General features: G+C 34.3%; 2 protein-coding genes across 3 annotated transcripts in view; one reads left to right on the top strand and one right to left on the bottom strand.

The window, feature by feature from the left end:
- Window positions 1-11,989, top strand: part of LOC145690483 (uncharacterized) — a 34,767-nt gene extending 22,778 nt beyond the window's left edge. The window contains exons 2-4 of one of the 2 annotated variants that reach the window (XM_081765406.1): window positions 1,167-1,829; window positions 5,560-6,729; window positions 6,796-11,989. In XM_081765406.1, the coding sequence (XP_081621532.1) occupies window positions 1,167-1,829; window positions 5,560-6,729; window positions 6,796-8,439 (3,477 nt within the window). In that variant the 3' untranslated portion in view covers window positions 8,440-11,989. Of the gene's footprint in view, window positions 1-1,166; window positions 1,830-5,559 lie in introns of both variants that reach the window. The other variant, XM_081765404.1, reaches the window with a different exon arrangement.
- The window catches only part of sl (small wing phospholipase C gamma 1), a 269,208-nt gene that overhangs the window by 124,646 nt on the left and 126,245 nt on the right, over window positions 1-18,317 (bottom strand). Inside the window, exon 14 of the mRNA XM_081765407.1 lies at window positions 16,241-16,418. Coding sequence (XP_081621533.1) covers window positions 16,241-16,418 — 178 coding nt within the window. The remainder of the gene's footprint in view (window positions 1-16,240; window positions 16,419-18,317) is intronic.

The raw sequence follows: 18,317 nt of genomic DNA, 5'->3' as shown, positions 1-18,317 counted from the left end.
TGATTCCTGACATGAATAGACAAAAAGTATAGACTAACCTTTGTGCACAAATGCTTCCTTTCGGAGTTATAGGCTGCCGAAAACATGAACAAATAAACTTTTAAAGGTCCACAGCTCCAATACTATGGAACCTATCGTAGTCGGGTCACGACTTCACTTAGGAACTAATATGTGCGCTATCCAGAAATACATGTTTTAGAATCTTGCGGTACTCACGCAACAATTTATATAGAGGCAGTTTCGCTATGGGCATATAACTTGAAATACTTTCCAACTACCTCTATAAAAATTGTTGCGGAAGTATCGCAGGATTCTGAAACTTGGATAGGGCACATACTAGTTCCTAAATGAAGTCTTGATCCGACTACAGTAGGTCCCATAGTTTTGGAACTATGGACCTTTAAAGTTTTTTTTTTTTTTTTTTATGTTTTCGGCAGCCTATAATTTCGAAAGGAAGCATTTGTGCACCCAGGCTGGTCTATACTTTTCGTCGTATCTTGGTGTAGGGAATCGCCTCCCAAACGTTGTCGGTATCGCTTTGAAACACCCTGTATAGAAGAAGCTCCCACTAAAATGGTAAACTTCAAAAACGCTGAGACACAGGGCAACTTATCTGCCCTTAAATTTTGATCACCCGCTCCCTTTCTTAAGATACGCAGTTATAATCAAAGTAATATGACAGAAACCTACGTCAGGCCATGATCCATTCATGTACCAAAAATCATCGAAATCAGTGCGACGATCTAGGAGGAGTTTGCGAACAAACATTGTTACTTTCATTTTTACATATCTTTTAAAACAAGTAATTTGTTAATGCCATGGGCATATACAGAAGTAATTTCACGACATTTGGAAATGCCCCTTTCAATATTGTGATATGTTACAAAGATATACTGAAAAACAATTTTACACAGATTCGACATTATTCTAATTATAGTAACATGCTTAAAAAGGTCTTGGTAACCCTGGAATAATGAAAGCACGAACGCTTTTAATTGTAGTTTATGTATATACTGTAAACAGATTTTATTCGATGTTTCTTTTCGCAACAGACATCAAATAATGACAGTTCATTATTTTATGTAGGAATATACTTAGATATTGATTCAATTCTATTGATCGTATCATTTTGCAACACATTTTGTACGATATTTTTTAAATTTCAGGTGATTTTATGCCATTTTGTAGTTGGCATATTCGCAGTAGAACAACGAAGCTTCGTTCCTGGGAATGTACAGATTCAGAACATTGGCCCAGAAGATGCTGTAGTTAAAACACTTACAAGCTCAAACCCAAACGTAGTGAAGACAAAACAAGTAACCTATGCACGACCAGTGGACATTGAAGTAAAAGATGTGACGCTTGTAAGACCAGTGCTAGCGGAAGTACCGTACATACGACCAGTGCAAACAGAAGTAAAAGAAGTAATCTATACAAGACCCCAGCAAACAAATATAAAAGAAGTAACCTACAATAGACCAGTACAAACGGAAGTAAAAGAAGTAACCTACACTAGACCAGTACAAACAGTAACACAAGAAGTAGTCCAGGTAAAACCAACGCAAACGGAAGTGACGTATACACGACCAGTGCAAACAGAAGTAAAAGAAGTAACCTACAGTAGACCAGTGCAAACGCAAACACAAGAAGTAGTCAAAGTAAGGCCAGCGCAAACGGAAGTAACGTACACACGACCAGTGCAAACGGAAGTAACCTATACAAGACCCCAGCAAACAAATATAAAAGAAGTAACCTACACTAGACCAGCGCAAACGGGTATAAAAGAAGTAACGTACGTACGACCAGAAGAAGTGATAGAAATTGAAGAAGTAAGTACTTTTATTGGATCTTCAGTATACTCATTTTTGAAATTCAATGAATAACTTACAAGGCAATGACGTACATAAAAATTTTAGAAAGTGAGCCATATATACGACATACTAAAATATAAACTAACGTCTATTTCTAGATCACTCAGAAGGGTTAGTACCAATTTTATGTCATAAATATCAGACACTCAAATTTATACATTGTACGAAAACACTTGAAAGTAACTAATAGTTCCTTTATTAGAACTTTCCTGATAATACCTGGCTCATGTTTCAAATTTTATACATTTTTCATGTTCTTTAAGTTATTCACTCACTCACTCACTCTCACACTTACACTCTCTCTCTCACACACATACACCAAAAAAAAGAAGAAGAAGCTAAGACCCTTAATGTGTTTAGTCATGTCCTACGAAATACCGTATTGGCCTGAATATAAGCCGCAAATTTTATCAAAATTTCAACTGTGACGAAATTAGGATGAGTCTTATATTCCTACCCTTACAAAACTTACGACATTTCAATATATCTTGTGCTAAAAATGTGTTCATTTCTCATTATGAAATAACTATAATGCAACAATAGCATTGTAGAAACTGGCCACACTATAGATACTGTGATGTTATCCAACTACAGCATCATCGAAACTGTTGGTATTCATTTCTACTAAAATGGATCTACTGGGTTGCCGCCAATATGAATCACCATGCAGGGAAGGAAGCATCATCAAACCTAGAAATAAACTGTAGTTATCTGTATTTCCTGAATCTGCCGATAAATCATTACCGTTATTTTCTTTTCTTTCCTTGGCTTATATCCGGGTATCATCTTTATTTCCTTTTCCGATCCTTCAAATTTTAAAGGGCGGGCTTATATTCGGGCCAATACGTTAATTGCAAAGGTAATCTTACTAAAATGCATTATGGTTAATATGACTTCGAAAAATTACGACAGAAATTTGTTTCCCACGGAATTCAACTACAAAGACCTTTTAGGCTGATATACAATGTTAACTTGGCCTCATGCTTACATACAGTATATACAATAAACGTACTGTGTTAGCTATAGTAGTTTGTATATTGTAATCATGAAGATATTAAAACAGTGATTCCAACCTAGGCGTGCGTAACCTTAGGGGAAGAGTGAGCACGGGGGTCGCAAGCTACTTACAGAAATAAATTACATTCGTAATTACAAATGCTATGAATTTGTAATAAAGAAACATTAAATAGCCTACAAAAAGAAAGAAACTATTGCGTAAGAACTAATTCCATTAAGAAGAAAGCTTCTAAAAAATAATACTGCACAAGAATATGCAAAGTGCTCCTGGAAATTAAATGAATTACTGAAAACATTATTATTATTATTAAAAATTTCAGGATTCAATACTGCAACTGAAATAGCAGAAGGAGTTACACAAAAAGCACATAAACCCAACGAACGGGAAGGAGGGGGGTGTGAAGTATGCAAGGGTTTACAAAGAAGAGCGCCAGGTAAACAAGACTGGGAACCACTGTTTTAAAATATCGAATTCTTTTTAATTAAGCACAACGTTTGCTAAAAATTACTTAGAGGTTTCCCATGGATAATCCACCAATCTGTTTATAAAATTTCCGAGAACTGGAAATCGTACTTTCGACAGCACTCCAATAAAGAGGATTAGTGATTCTTCCACTACAATTATGGGTATTTGTTATCTTCTGAACAGAACTCGACCGCAAACAAATATATGCTTAAAGATACAAGAATTGATGCATATATATCCTTTAAATCCACAGATACCAATTTTATGTTATCTGCGTTTACGGAAGTTGTAATATCTTAAACTGTGTATTATGCGGTTGTCCACTGCATGATTCCTTGGGAAGCTGAAAATATTTTGATTGTATTTTGAGGGGAATAAGAAGGGTTATCCCAATTAGTCTTAGCTTTATGGCCATTAGGCAGTCCTACATTATAGGGAATGAAAGTTCATTCACTTTCAGTATTTTTTTCTAGTTTTATCATCCAAAAATCAATATTTTATTATTATATTACTTAATGAGTTACGTTTTACAACTTTATGTCCCCTGCTTTGTAACCTTGCTAACATTTTTTTTTATTTATACATTTTCCGTAATCACCATTTCCTTTCTCTTATCCGAAAATCTTTTAAATTTAAGTGCCGGTCTGTTAGAGGGCTGTTTCTGTAACAGCGTAGAGAAAAACAGGGAGAGTACCCTTGAAGTTTGCTTAATAGATAACTCTTCAAGCAGCTTACATAACAAAACAATAAGCGTATGCATGCTTCTTTCAATTGATTAAGAAAACAAGTTTCCGCATTAGAACGTACAGAGTTTGAATTTGAATGTTTTATAAAGAATATGATTGGGACGAAATTGTGTAAAAAATTATTCAAATCTCCGCAATCCTTGGATGAGTTAAAGTTGTCCTCTGAATTTAGTGTTGCCTGGGCAATATTTTCCAAAAACTGTATATGTACAACTTAAATGAAATAAGAGGATACATGTTCTAAAAATTTAGTGACTTCCTGAGCAACGTTCTTCGAAACTTTATATGTATATAACAATTTTAAAGAAATTACTTTTTATTAAATTACGGGAAATATTTTCAATAATGAAATATTCATCTAGAACTCACTTAATCCTTCGTATGTGTGGCACGGTCTCAGATTCCGGGTGGTGGTCATTTGTTTATTATTATTATTATTATTATTATTATTATTATTATTATTATTATTATTATTATTATTATTATTATTATTATTATTATTATTATTATAACAGGAGGCGGGAGTTGAACCTCTTTGTATTTTTAGGTCAATAATTGAAATGATCATAGTTGTATATTGATAAAGATCATGGTAATATAATACAACCATATTTAGCATTAATAACAAGAAAGAATTCATAGGAGAATGAAATAAAAAAAACGGTCTCTGAGACTGGCCACACTAACGATGTTCCAGAAATTCACCACACTTACGAAAGATTAAGTAGCCATATTATTAATTTCGACGTATATGTTTCAACGATGTCTTGTCATCCTCAGTATGTGGCTATTAAGAACTTCACGATTCAGTGAAGTTGTATGAGTTTCACTGTACAAGATATTTCAAGTGGAATGTTTTGTATTATTTTAAGTTGAGTTGAGTTGATTTTGAGTTTAATGTCCGTTTCAGCATCGAGGCTATATGAGACGAGACCTACTAATTAACGTGGAATCCGAACCACATGATTGTATCATTTTCAATACGGGTAATTGGAAAATGCACTATTTGTTACAGATCAATCCATTGAAGTATTCTATTCTTGAACCCATGAGGTGTGATTGAAGTATCAGTCGAGATTTTGGAGAACGTTGCTGAGGAAGATGAAAGCGTTCATCGAAAATTTCGATAATTAAATATATCAACGCAGAAAATGGAAGTCAAGTAAATGAAGTATTAAAACTTCGCTGACAACTCAAACTGGTTTTGCCAATATTTTTGCCAATGGTTTCAAATACTGTTTCATTTTGTAGTTTTTAATAAAATGTTAAATAAATAAAGTACTTGATATTCCTATACGTAGACTGAAAATAATGTTATAAAAAGTATCATCATTTATGATACAAAAAGCAAATATTTATCAAATCTCTGTTTTATTTTATGTATATTTCAAATTATAAAATTATCTAATTGCAAACTTAACTCTGAATGATGCTAATACATTTTTTTCTATTTCTTTAGCCTGCTCATTATCAATTCCGTTACTACGTGAAAGATGAAAAAACTGGAGACTACAAAACACACGAGGAAACTCGAGAAGGCGAAGTAGTGAAAGGATCATACACCGTTGCTGAACCCAATGGTGATCTTCGCATTGTAACCTACACAGCTGACAAAGAAAATGGATTTCAGGCTATTGTTAAAATACAACCAGGTGGTGCTCCTCTTCCTATTCCTCAGACAATTGTGAACTTTGTATATCCAGAATCAGTTATTTCAGTTCCGAATGTACCAGAGCAGGTGTCGGTTGTGCCTGGTAGTTCACACGTCGAAGTCGAACAAGTAATTCACGCATCAACTATCGATACATCTAGAGATGAAATTCAAATATCACCACCTGCTTACGTAAATAATCCAGGAAATATCTTTGTTTTTTCAAGTGCTACAAAACAGGAACCCACTGTAGAGCAACAAGTATTTGGAAAGAGAACACAAACAATAGTGCGAACGCCAGCAGTAAAGCAACAGGAAAAGACAACCACAATAGTGCAAGGACCAGTAGTAGAACAAGAGGTTTTTGGTAAGAGAACACAGCAAACTGTAGTACAAACGCCAGTAGTTGAGCAACAAGAACGACAAACTGTTACAATAAGCGGGCCAACAGTAGAGCAATATTATACACAGAAAAATCGTCCTCCAACTTTAGTACAACGGCCAGTAGTCCAACAACAAGAAAAACAAAACGTAACTTTAGTGCAAGGCCCAGTAGTGGAGCAACAATATTATGGACAGGTGAATAGACGACAAACTGTAGTGCAAACGCCGACAATTGAGCAACAGGAAGAAATATCTGCTGTTGTTCAAGGACCAGTAGTAGAACAATATTATGGACAGATGAATCAACAAGCTGTAGTTCAAGAGCCAATAGTACAGCAGCAAGAACAACTCTCTGCTGTAGTTCAAGGACCAGTAGTAGAACAATATTATGGTCAGATAAATCAACAAACAGTAGTTCAAGAGCCAGTAGTGGAGCAGCAAGAACAAATCTCGGCCATAGTTCAAGGACCAGTAGTAGAACAATATTACGGGCAGATGAATCAACAAACTGTAGTTCAAGAGCCAGTAGTAGAGCAGCAAGAACAAATCTCTGCCGTAGTTCAAGGACCAGTAGTAGAACAATATTACGGTCAGGTACAGCAGCAAAAACAACTCTCTGCTACAGTTCAAGGACCTGTAGTAGAACAATATTACGGACAGATGAATCAACAAACTGTAGTTCAAGAGCCAGTAGTAGAGCAGCAAGAACAAATCTCTGCTGTAGTTCAAGGACCAGTAGTAGAACAATATTACGGACAGATGAATCAACAAACTGTAGTTCAAGAGCCAGTAGTAGAGCAGCAAGAACAAATCTCTGCCGTAGTTCAAGGACCAGTAGTAGGACAATATTACGGACAGATGAATCAACAAACTGCAGTTCAAGAGTCAACAGTAGACCAACAATATTACGAACAAATGAATCAACAAACTGTAGTTCAAGAGCCAGTAGTAGAGCAGCAAGAACAAATCTCTGCTGTAGTTCAAGGACCAGCAGTGAAGCAGCAAGAACAAATCTCTGCCGTAGTTCAAGCGCCAGCAATCACTGACCGGGTAAAACAAACAACTGTAGTTCAAGGGCCAGTAGTAGACCAACAATATTACGAACAAATGAATCAACAAACTGTAGTTCAAGTCCCAGCAACTGAGCGCCAAGAACAAATCTCTGCTGTAGTTCAAGGACCAGTAGTGAAGCAGCAAGAACAAATCTCTGCCGTAGTTCAAGCGCCAGCAATCACTGACCGGGTAAAACAAACAACTGTAGTTCAAGGGCCAGTAGTAGAACAACAAATTCTCACACAGGAAAATAAACAACAAACCATTGTAGAAACTCCTGTAATAACAGAACAGGAACGTCAAACTACAGTACTGCAAGGACCAGTAGTGGAACAAGTAATACAAGTGCCAGTAATAGAAAAACATCAACAGGTTGTGGAAATACCTGTAGCAACACAACCAGTTTATGAATTAATTGAAGAATTTGTGCCTGTCGTAGTAGCACAACCTATCGTGAAAGAATATGAAACAGTATCTGTTCAACAAATTCCTGTTCTGAGAAATACTGGTATAAACCAGGAGACTGACAAAGTAGTTAAGGTTGACACGGTTGGAGTTACTTCTACGGCAGTTCAAAATGAACCCGTGAGTGTGGCCACTATTGTCGCTCCTAAAGTGGTTGCTCAGCAGGCTGTAGAACAAGGAGCAACAGTTGTATCTGATTCAGAAAGAACTGAAACAAGCCAAGTCAGTGAAATAAGAGACCAAGTTGATATAAAAACTGCATATGCGTCAGAAACTGACACTAAAAAGGAAGTAGTTCAAACTGTTACAGCCGTTGAAGCAAGTAAACCACAATATAATGTAGCTGTCTCCCAAACTGTACCACAGTCAACTGTTAAGGAAGCCATAGTGCTGCAAGTACCCACAGTGAAAGAAACAATTGTTACCAGTACTGCACCAGCCACCGTAAATGCCGAAATAATCTCAGCACCGCCTGCTAATATATATTATACTACTACATCTCAGCAAGTTCCTGTTCAACCACCTTACACAATATCCGATAAACAGCGAGGAAGTTATGTACTTCCTGTGTTTCCACAGTACTCTTTGCCTAACAGTTACCGACCTGTTATGCCAATGCCGTTCGGTACTTCGTATTACCAGCAGCCCACTAGATCCCAAGTGCAATCCATTCCATGGTTACGGCAAGTCAATACACCTACAATGTCTACTCAGTACACACGTAACAAACGAAGTCATTTTACTCCACTCCCCTTTGCCCCCAGGCCTATTATGTATCATCAGTAAAAATAGAACTCTTCAATCTTAAAATAACTATATAGAAAAATCAGAAACTGAAAACTATTTTTATCTCTTAAGTAAGAATATCCATTTTACTATTTCCATGCTACGTTATTTCTAAAACAACTAGAAAAATTACGATACTATCTTCGAATTAACTTCGGTAGAATAGATGTTACAAACAACAAGGTAACCAGTGTAAGGCATTTCCGTGTTAATTTCAGTTAAAGTCTAAAAGAATTATTCATCGTATAGTATTTAAAACATGGCAAATAAAAATACCAAAGTTGAACACAATAAATACAAATGTAATATTTCCAAGTACTTGCTAATGGAGTGTTATAGGAAATTTACCGTTTATACATGCACACTACTATGGTTGTGCGTGAAGTACGTGTATTAAAGGTGAACAATGATGTGATTATTCAGTATTTCATGGAAATTAAGAGTTTTCATAGTACAGTTAAGTTGAAGAAAGGTAAGCTGTGTGTGTGTGAATTATCCAACGGCGAAAGAATTTAACGACAAACACAAACTTGCTACAAAGACAGCAAGTACACTTACGTGCACAAAAGCTTTAGTGTATAAAGACGTAATATATCAAATTAAGAAATATGCCCTGGCTTGTTTTGTTCCAAAATACTCTAGCTACTACCTTCTATTCGATCCTTGTGTACTTTCTGAAATTCTAATTGCAAGTTGTGTCGTGTCGGATATGTAATTGAAAATAGTGTTAATCATCAGTTGACTATCCTGTCTTTTATATATATATATATATATATATATCATTTCACGTAAGCAATAAAGTGGTAGTTTCTTGGAGCTTCTGCATATCTTTTTCACTCGTATATTTTTTTCTCTCGTAGATATAGTAAATAAATTAGTGATCAGCGTTCTCGCTCCATAGCCAGAAGGTCCGAGGTTCGAATCATCTTTCAACTTTAGTTACGATTCTACTTTGCTCAGTTCTCCCAGACGAACTGAAATTCATTTCTAACTTTCGCTGTTAACATTTCCAGGGTAAAATAGTTTCACAGCTGTTAAATGAAATTATGTTAATAAATAAATAAATAAATAAAACAGTAAAATAAAATATAAACAATCTGACGTATTTTTCATGACTAAATATTAACCTTACAGTGCAAATGTATTATTCCAGTGAAAATATTTTAGAAATCCACTGCTTTCATCCTCAATTGCGGTAAGAAAAACAATGCATACCCTAAACTCTCATATTTATGAGGCCATAATTAACATGAAAAACGAAAATTATCGTTTGTTAGCTAACATGCAATTCTATCCTTACAATTTTAAAGTGAAGAGTTATATTCTGTGATGAGATGGTTTGATTGTTGATGAACTACATGTTGTGTTTCAGTTATTTAATCTGTGATATTTTTAGAGCGGAATTCAGTAATAGCATTGTTTTTTCGCCAACGTATCATAACTTACGTTTCACTCTTGCCATTTGCCCTATGATTTGTTATCAAAACATTCCTAATTACGACATAATATATGGTAAAAATACCACTAAGTTAAGAAGTTTCAGTGTCACATGCGTTTAACAATTAAGCACTGAGAAACGTCATCGGAGACCGGTGGAAACATAGCTTTACAATTGCGCCGCATGGTGTTGCTACTGTCAGTTACAAACTAATGGTCAAAAGTTACAGTTACCGTTCTATTCTAGTATCTGAGACCAATACCAACTACACTTGATATTTAAATCAAGGATACCCATAGGCGGGTTTTAGGTCGCAGGTTGCGCCCATGAGAATTTGGGGGACACTTCTTTCCATTGGAAATTTACAATCAATCTGGAGAACACTAAATTTGGAAAGAAAGGTATATTTGAGGGCAGCATGGTAAATTTGAGGAAAGGGTAAATTTTGGGGAAGAATGGTAAATTTGAGGAAAGAAGAGTAAATTTGGGGGGAAAATGTGAATTCCGGAGGTTGTGCCCAAGCTCTTGGAAGGAGAGAAAGGGTGGCACCTCTGATTTGAATTGTTATCTCTTATTTTAACAATAATAGATAGTTGTTAGATAATTTGGTACAGTAATTTAAACTCTCTTCATTTAAAAGCTTAGTTAGAATTGAGTATACTTGAACTACGAGATCTGTAGTTTTACATTCATTAAAGAACTGGATTCTTTAGTGAATCGAGACTTTACTGGTATTTGAAAATTTCAGACGCTTACTTTCAAAAGGTTAGAATGTCTCTTCATACAATTTTACGGAATCAAAGGAACTTGATCCTTCTAAACAAGAAACAACCAAACCGTTGAAATTGTTCATTTCTTAGCACCTATTAATAATACTGATTTTAAAAAAAATGGAAAGCAATTTTAATTTTTAATTAGATCTTTCTATTTTTGAAAGATCAAATAAGCCTCCTTCGCCCACAAAATTCATATGAATGAACATGTTACCTTTTAACATTGATCTCCTTAAATTAGAATATGACATACCATGTTATCAAATACCTACATGAAAAAGAAAAAAGAATGAAAGAGAAAACTTTACAGCCAATTGTCGCTATTAAAAATGTTATAAAGTTTGTTGTCAAGTTATCTTGATGATAACATCTTTATTCGGATATAACGAATCATACCATTGCTACTACACAAATCAACGGTCAAAGCACGTCCCCAGCACTGTCAACATGTATTCTTTCATTATCACATACCACACGTATATACAGACACATTTCTCAGTACATATTCACCATATTGACATGGGCTTTGTTTTACCAATTCTCTGTTCTCCAAATTATTCATCAATCTTATTTTATATGAACTCTAAAACGAACAAAGTGATTATTCGTGTTAAATCCTTTTGATACATTGCAAACTCTTAACGACCAACACTTTACCTTGTAAATTTTTCTTTATTCCATTAGACCACATAAGATTTTGATCTTTCTCTAAATGCCGTTTGTAAAATACTTGAAACATCCTTCGCTTAACACAGCTATTTTGTCCTATAATACGCATATATACTGCCAGGAAAATATTTCCGATTACAGAATGTACGGATTATCTCAATTCTAGTGAATTTTTAAGTTGCATTTAATCAGTAATCAAAAGAACGGCAAACTTTAGTATATATATATATATTAACACGATTAGTACAAAAAGTCATCAACTAAAGTCCTTTAATCGTGCACATTACTTTCTTCTTAAAGTTTTACCTACTAGAAGTTAGTGCGTCTACACAAAAGGCTACAATATATACAATTTAAAGTATACTCTCCCATTTTCAAACCTATTCAGCATTTCGAGAAGTTACTTGTAACAGAACCATTCGCAAAGAAACAGTTTTTATTGTCAACTTCAATTGGAATGTTTATTTTCATCAAAAGTTAGGATACAAAAGGTATGGAGCCGGAAAAAAAGAAGAAAAAGGAGGTGTTATAAAGTATTTGTACTTTATTACAACAATTCTGAAAAAGGAAACAGCATTGTATTCTGCATTTGCTAACGTTAAATGTCACTTCAGTACTAACAATTTCTCATGTAGTATAGTAAATTAGAAAATAAACTATTTCATAACCATATGTGCCTTTGATTTTACTATAATTACGTGCTAAAAAGATTATAACCTGCAACAGATTAGCCATCAAGGTACTGAATACATACACATCTTTCTTTTCATTCAATTCATTTATATGGGGAACTATTTTTCCATTTTCTTTGAAATGTACTGGAATTTTAATTTTGTAATTTTATTTATTTCTTCTTTAAGCTTAGTTAAATGTCTTGCTTTTTCAAGTTTTCGTACTATATACAAATTTAATATTATTTACAATAAATTAGAGCACTGAATATTAAAATTATATTTAACCAAATTTATATGATGTAAGAGACACTTTAATAGATCTGAAGACGAAACCAGTAAAAACCAACCAGTTCATTTCAAAGCAGAAAAATAATTTCTCATGCACATCAATGGGATATTGGGTCTTCTAAAAATGGCGCCCACGGACTACAGAGCACTACTCCACACGTCAAAATAAAGCGAAAAATAAATATAATTGTATACCTTTCGTGTCCTCGTCTGAAGACTCGAACTGAACTATGTGGCAACGTTGCAGATAAAGAACCATAGATAAGATATACCAATCCATCAAATGAAATGAAAAATGAAATCTTTAAGTTTTACGTCCCAGGATTATTCCGGCTAGGCTAAAGAACACTGTAAGAAATGAATGGCACTGTGGAGTGAAGAAAGTGGAAGGAAACGGGAGAATTCCTAGAAAACCCATGTACACGGTATTTGTCCATCATAAAGCTTACTTGGCGCGAGATGGGATCGAACTAAGGACCCCTGTACCAAACGTGAACGCTCTACCACTGAGCTCCCGCAGCTCCTCAATCCAGCAAATAGTTACATCGATTCTTTCCAGATGGCACTTAAAGTCAATAACCGTTGACACCAGCACCACTTATTAGTGTAACAATTGACGTAGCCGCTTGATGGATTCGTAGAGCAACGCTAATGGCTCCAAGTTAATCAATGCCACATGTAAAATTTTGATTCCCCATTGCGGCTGGAGGAGGCTCCGGAGAGTATACCATCATACAGAATTTTCCCTTTATTTTGACCTGAAAATTTGCGCTCTGTTGTTCGCGGGCGCCATTTGTAGAACACCCGATCGATTATATATATATATATATATATATATATATATATATGGCTAAGTATTAAGTTTGCTTCATGCCCTCAAAAACTCGAACGGTCACTGCAGAAAACAAATCTAGCACCTGACTTATCCAATTTATCCAATCCAAAATCTTATCCACTTCCCTAAGGGGCCTTGCTTTATATTATCCCTTCACCTTGTTACTTGGCCTACCTAAAAATCTCTTTCCCAAGAACTTTCCATCTAAAATTCTATACACATCTCGGGTTTTATTTCCTATGAATGCGAAATGCCTTCCCAATTAGCTATTATTACAAATGGTGTTGCAACACTGTTAAAAGGAGACAAACCATAGATACTATATGGTAATAACAGTTATTCTTTTTAAATATACGGTAAATTAATAAACAATCCATTCCAGCAGAATAAAAAAAAATCAAGATAAGCTATATACCTTTCAGCGCCATAGAAGTTCATTTTTGTAGATTTTCTCGAGAAATACGCATGCAAATTTAGCCTCAAGTATATCACTTCGTTTAGTCATAATTTTGGACTATATCTCATTAACCATACTATGTACTACATTGATAGTGGCATAAGGATTTATAATCAATAATTTTACGTCTTTCGAAACAACTGTGTACAAAGAACTATTTCAAAGTTACTATTATTATTTTTACATTAGCTCGAAGGTTAGAACCATCCATAAAGCTACCTTTGATTCAAGTAAGAGATGTACTATCACTATTTACATTTTTGGAATACTTTTTAAGTACCTGAAAGTAAAATACAACGATGGAGTTATACAGAAAAATCTGGACCCCATATTGACGAAGACGCGACACGATCTCCTACTTGCTGGGTAGCTGCACTAACCAACTGAGCCACAGGGACACACTTACTTTTTGAGGAGGATAAAAAAATTAAAAAAAAAAAAAAAGCTTCTTCTACTGCTTGTCATTCATCTCAGTCCGATACGAAGTTCAGAGTGGCAGAAAAAGCGTAGACTCATCGCTGAGTGCCCTATTAGTATGTGCATATTATCCTAATATTATATACACAAGAATTTTTGATAATTTCCATTGTTAGTAACGTTGATTGAGTTGCGCCCTTTAAACGAATTGTTTCTATCGTTAAGATGGTAACGAGAGTTGGTAAATTACTAATGTTTCTGGAATATGTTGTAGACACACCGCTGATTAGCTGTTATGAATTCAAATGATCGAATTATTATGTGGGTATTATACAGAGGAATTTCTGATAATCTCCATTGTTGCTATCGTTACTATGGCAACGAGAGTTTGTCAAGCTCCTTTGATAGTACCACGTTCCGCTTGTTTTATGTTTTGATATTTCATTTCTCTGGTCCTTATCCTGCTATCTCTGCCCTGATCAGCTATCTACTGGCTTTCTCCATTGATATATGCAGTGTTGGATTACTTCCGTAAATTACCAGCATGGCTGCTCTATAGTGGTTAATGGAATACAAGAATCTCAAGAAAACCTACAGACACAATGCTGTCCACCATAAACTCGTGTGGCTGGGGATCGAACCAGGAATTTCTCGTACCAGAGGTGGGTGCTCTACCACTGGACCACCGCAGAAATTAATATCGCTATCACTCTTGTTTACGGACATCAATCCTATCTATAAATATATTTTTGACTCCAGCGACGGGCTGTTTTAATAAAATGAAGAATTAATACACTGAAAAAGTTTCACACGATACAATAATGCATTAAAGTACTCATGGCACTTGCATATATTCATATTCGGGGTCAAGTGACCCACTCATTTGGTTACGATTGGATCTGAGTTTAGCGACCTTGACAGTAGCAAGGATATATGAGACGTGGACCTAAAGCTTAACGTGGGTTCGCAACCACATGAGCTTCTACCAGGAATCGAACCTGATTCTCCCGTGCCGAAGATGCATATGTTAACCATATAGCCACGAGGGAACTCTGCGTTTGGTCACGATTTTGATTCATGGTGCAGTGCTTACCACTTTGTCCCGTCTCATATAGCCTTGAAACTGAAAAGAAAGTTGAAGTCCAATCAATCGATCAATTGAAAATGCATATATCAAAGACGCTGACAAACATATTTTACTTATATATTACACTTTAATAAAACCCTGTATTACTTTCTGGTTTTATGTAAATCAACTGGAGTGAAACAGAAAATGACAGTAAAGCTTAAACTGTAGCACACTGATGTGTTATGTAATGGTTTCAATCACTTTGTGATATCGTGTGGATATTAAAGAATGCACTAAGTGTTCTAATTAATAATCAACAATGATTGTTGTATTAATTATATTTATTCCACTTACATTGCAGCCATACATTCAACTTATGGCCTTTGATTAATCTATCACTAATCTCTTGCAGATAAGTATCAATTGCTTTGAAGTTAACTCCCCTATATACACTTCCTCTCATATACGAATATACACCTCCCCTCATATAAAATAATAAAAACTTTAGTTTTTGAGACAATTGAATAAGGAATTGTTGCAGTTGAGGAACTATTAACTTAACTGGGTTATGATAATAGCCTTGATTTTACACATTAGAATGTTTTTGTAGATAAGTAATTTTCCTATATCTAAAAGATACGTGCAACTTAAGCGTGAAATAGCGCATTATATTCTCTTTCAAATCTTTCTGTACAGCGATAAGCAGCACAAGAAATTGGGACTTTCTTCCTCTAAACAAATGTCATTTACAACACACAATGACATGTAAGTGCACCTTTGCCTGTACCAGTGTGATTGAAAGCTATCTAGCTATCTAGATTGAAAGCTTTGCTATCTTAAATAACTTAAATTAGAAATACAAATACGGAACAAAGCAACATTTATTTAACAATAATAAATGTGTAACAGTTTCGCCAACTAACTACACATATTGGCTTCATCTATTTGTATTTCTAGTTTACGTTTTTCCATGATTCAATCACACACAATATGACTTTCTCTTCTATTTTAAATCAAGTATGTAATATGGATTGGACATGATCATATCATGTTATTACGGAATTCAAGTCTGCATTGCTCTACGCCCATAATCACACTATTCTCGTTTGGTAAATTTAGCGTATCGAAAATAAAAATACAACAGAGATACATTTAAACATAGAGAATATTTCTGTACTTACATTATCCAATTTTCCCATTAAATCTCTGCTAACTGGATATTTGAGCCTTATTCGTTTGTAAAGAGGATGTCTTTCGTAGTAATTGACTAGTTCCACCAGACTTTCGAATTGAATTGTTCCTATTATGTACAATCTTCCTTCCAGTTTTATTCTACAATGCTTTATTTTCTTTTCTGCCCTAAAAAAATATAAAAAAAAGAAAGGATACTTTCTGGGACCTGTTTGTGACGTTTAAGCAACAGTAAGATATACCTCAAAACAGTAGGAAAATTTTAAACCATACAGATCTAAGTATAAATAAAGCGGAAAAATACAATTATCATCTATTTACACTGTGCTTGCATTCTGCTAAGGACAGTTTTCAAAAAACAATCAAGATTAAAAGGAGCTTGATGATCTGGTAATATATTACTTTAAGCTGTAATTTTTTACTGTACTGATAAAATATAATACGTATAGTGTGCACGTTCTCTTCGTTTCCAGTTGAAGTGCAGTGCTGCCATATCGTAGGGTTGGATACTCGTAGAGTGTCGTCGAACTCACTTTGTAATACTTATTTCTAATAAATTGCCATGAAGTTGATGGTTGTCTCTGATGTCATGACTGGAAGTATTTCTGCACCTTGTGTGTTTATATGCAAGTCGTAAACTTTCTTTTACGCCATTAGGAAGACCTAGGCGCAGATGGGAAGACAATATTACGATGGATCTTGCAGAGGTTGTAATACAAAGTAGAAACTGGATGCAGTTAGCTAAGGATAGAAGTCAGTGGAGAGCTTTTATGAACGCGGCATTGAACCTCCGGGTTCCATGGGCCATAGAGTTAGTTAGTTTAAACTTTCTTTAGTCACTTTGTTTTAATCAATGAAAACTAAATAATAATTTCTAACACTAAAGAAACAGAAGGGATACTCTTAAATTTTACAACCTAGAACATATAACAAAATACTAGTAAATTTCCCTCCTAGCGAAATATATATATATATTCCTTCATTGATTTTTAGCGAATCTTTATTATAAATTAGCTGTAAGCACCTATCCGGGTCTTAATTCAGAACCTGAACAAAAAGATTATCCTTATTCCCTTGCCCTGGTATTGATTCTCTCTGTTAGTAAGTCCACATTAACTAATACGTAATTTTGATTGCAGACAAATAAGGTGTTCTTAGAAACCATGAGAAACTTGCATACATATTTTCACTCATTTTGATTCTCCCTCATATCTCCATATAATCCTACAAGCCGAAAATCGAAAAAACGGCTTCGTACGCAATTAAATTGGCGAAAATCGATCTATGTACAAATCTGGTGAGACTTCGTTTTATGCGAAAAGCGACGAAAAGATATAATAATAATAATAATAATAATAATAATAATAATAATAATAATAATAATAATAATAATAATAATAATAATAATAATAATGAATATTTAAACTTTGTCCAAAGACAAGTTGAATCAATAATGAGAGATAGTTGAAGTAAAATAATAATAATAATAATAATAATAATAATAATAATAATAATAATAATAATAATAATAATAATAATAATAATAATAATAATAATAATAATAATAATAATTATTATTATTATTATTATTATTATTATTATTATTATTATTATTATTATTATTATTATTATTATTATTATTATTATTATTATTATTATTTTACTTCAACTATCTCTCATTATTGATTCAACTTGTCTTTGGACAAAGTTTGAATATTCATTTCTTGAATTTGATTTAATTATTATGAATTGCTGCTCCCTGCTCCCACAAAGAGGTTCCAACTGTTTGAACTTCAATAACTCGATCCAAAATAAATAAATTATGATTTTTTTAAAGTCACAAAGATGTTAAAAACGACTTTCTATTGTGGAATATGTTCAAAATGTCCCCCATTGGCAGCAATACATCGTCGGCAATGCTGTGGACAGACTGATTAACATGTAATGTGGTTTTCACTGGAATGGATTCACAGGCATTCTCAATAGCCTCACTCATGGTATCCAAAGTACATGGTTTTGTGGCGTTGACAGTGTTCTTCAGAGTTTCCAAAAGAAAGAAGCCTAACG

This window comes from Thermobia domestica, chromosome 7 (genome assembly GCF_964235325.1).
Source record: "Thermobia domestica chromosome 7, izTheDome1.hap1.1, whole genome shotgun sequence".
NCBI lineage: Eukaryota > Metazoa > Arthropoda > Insecta > Zygentoma > Lepismatidae > Thermobia > Thermobia domestica.
The sequence above is the reverse complement of the archived record's forward strand: the minus strand, read 5'-3'. Positions and strand labels throughout refer to the sequence as shown.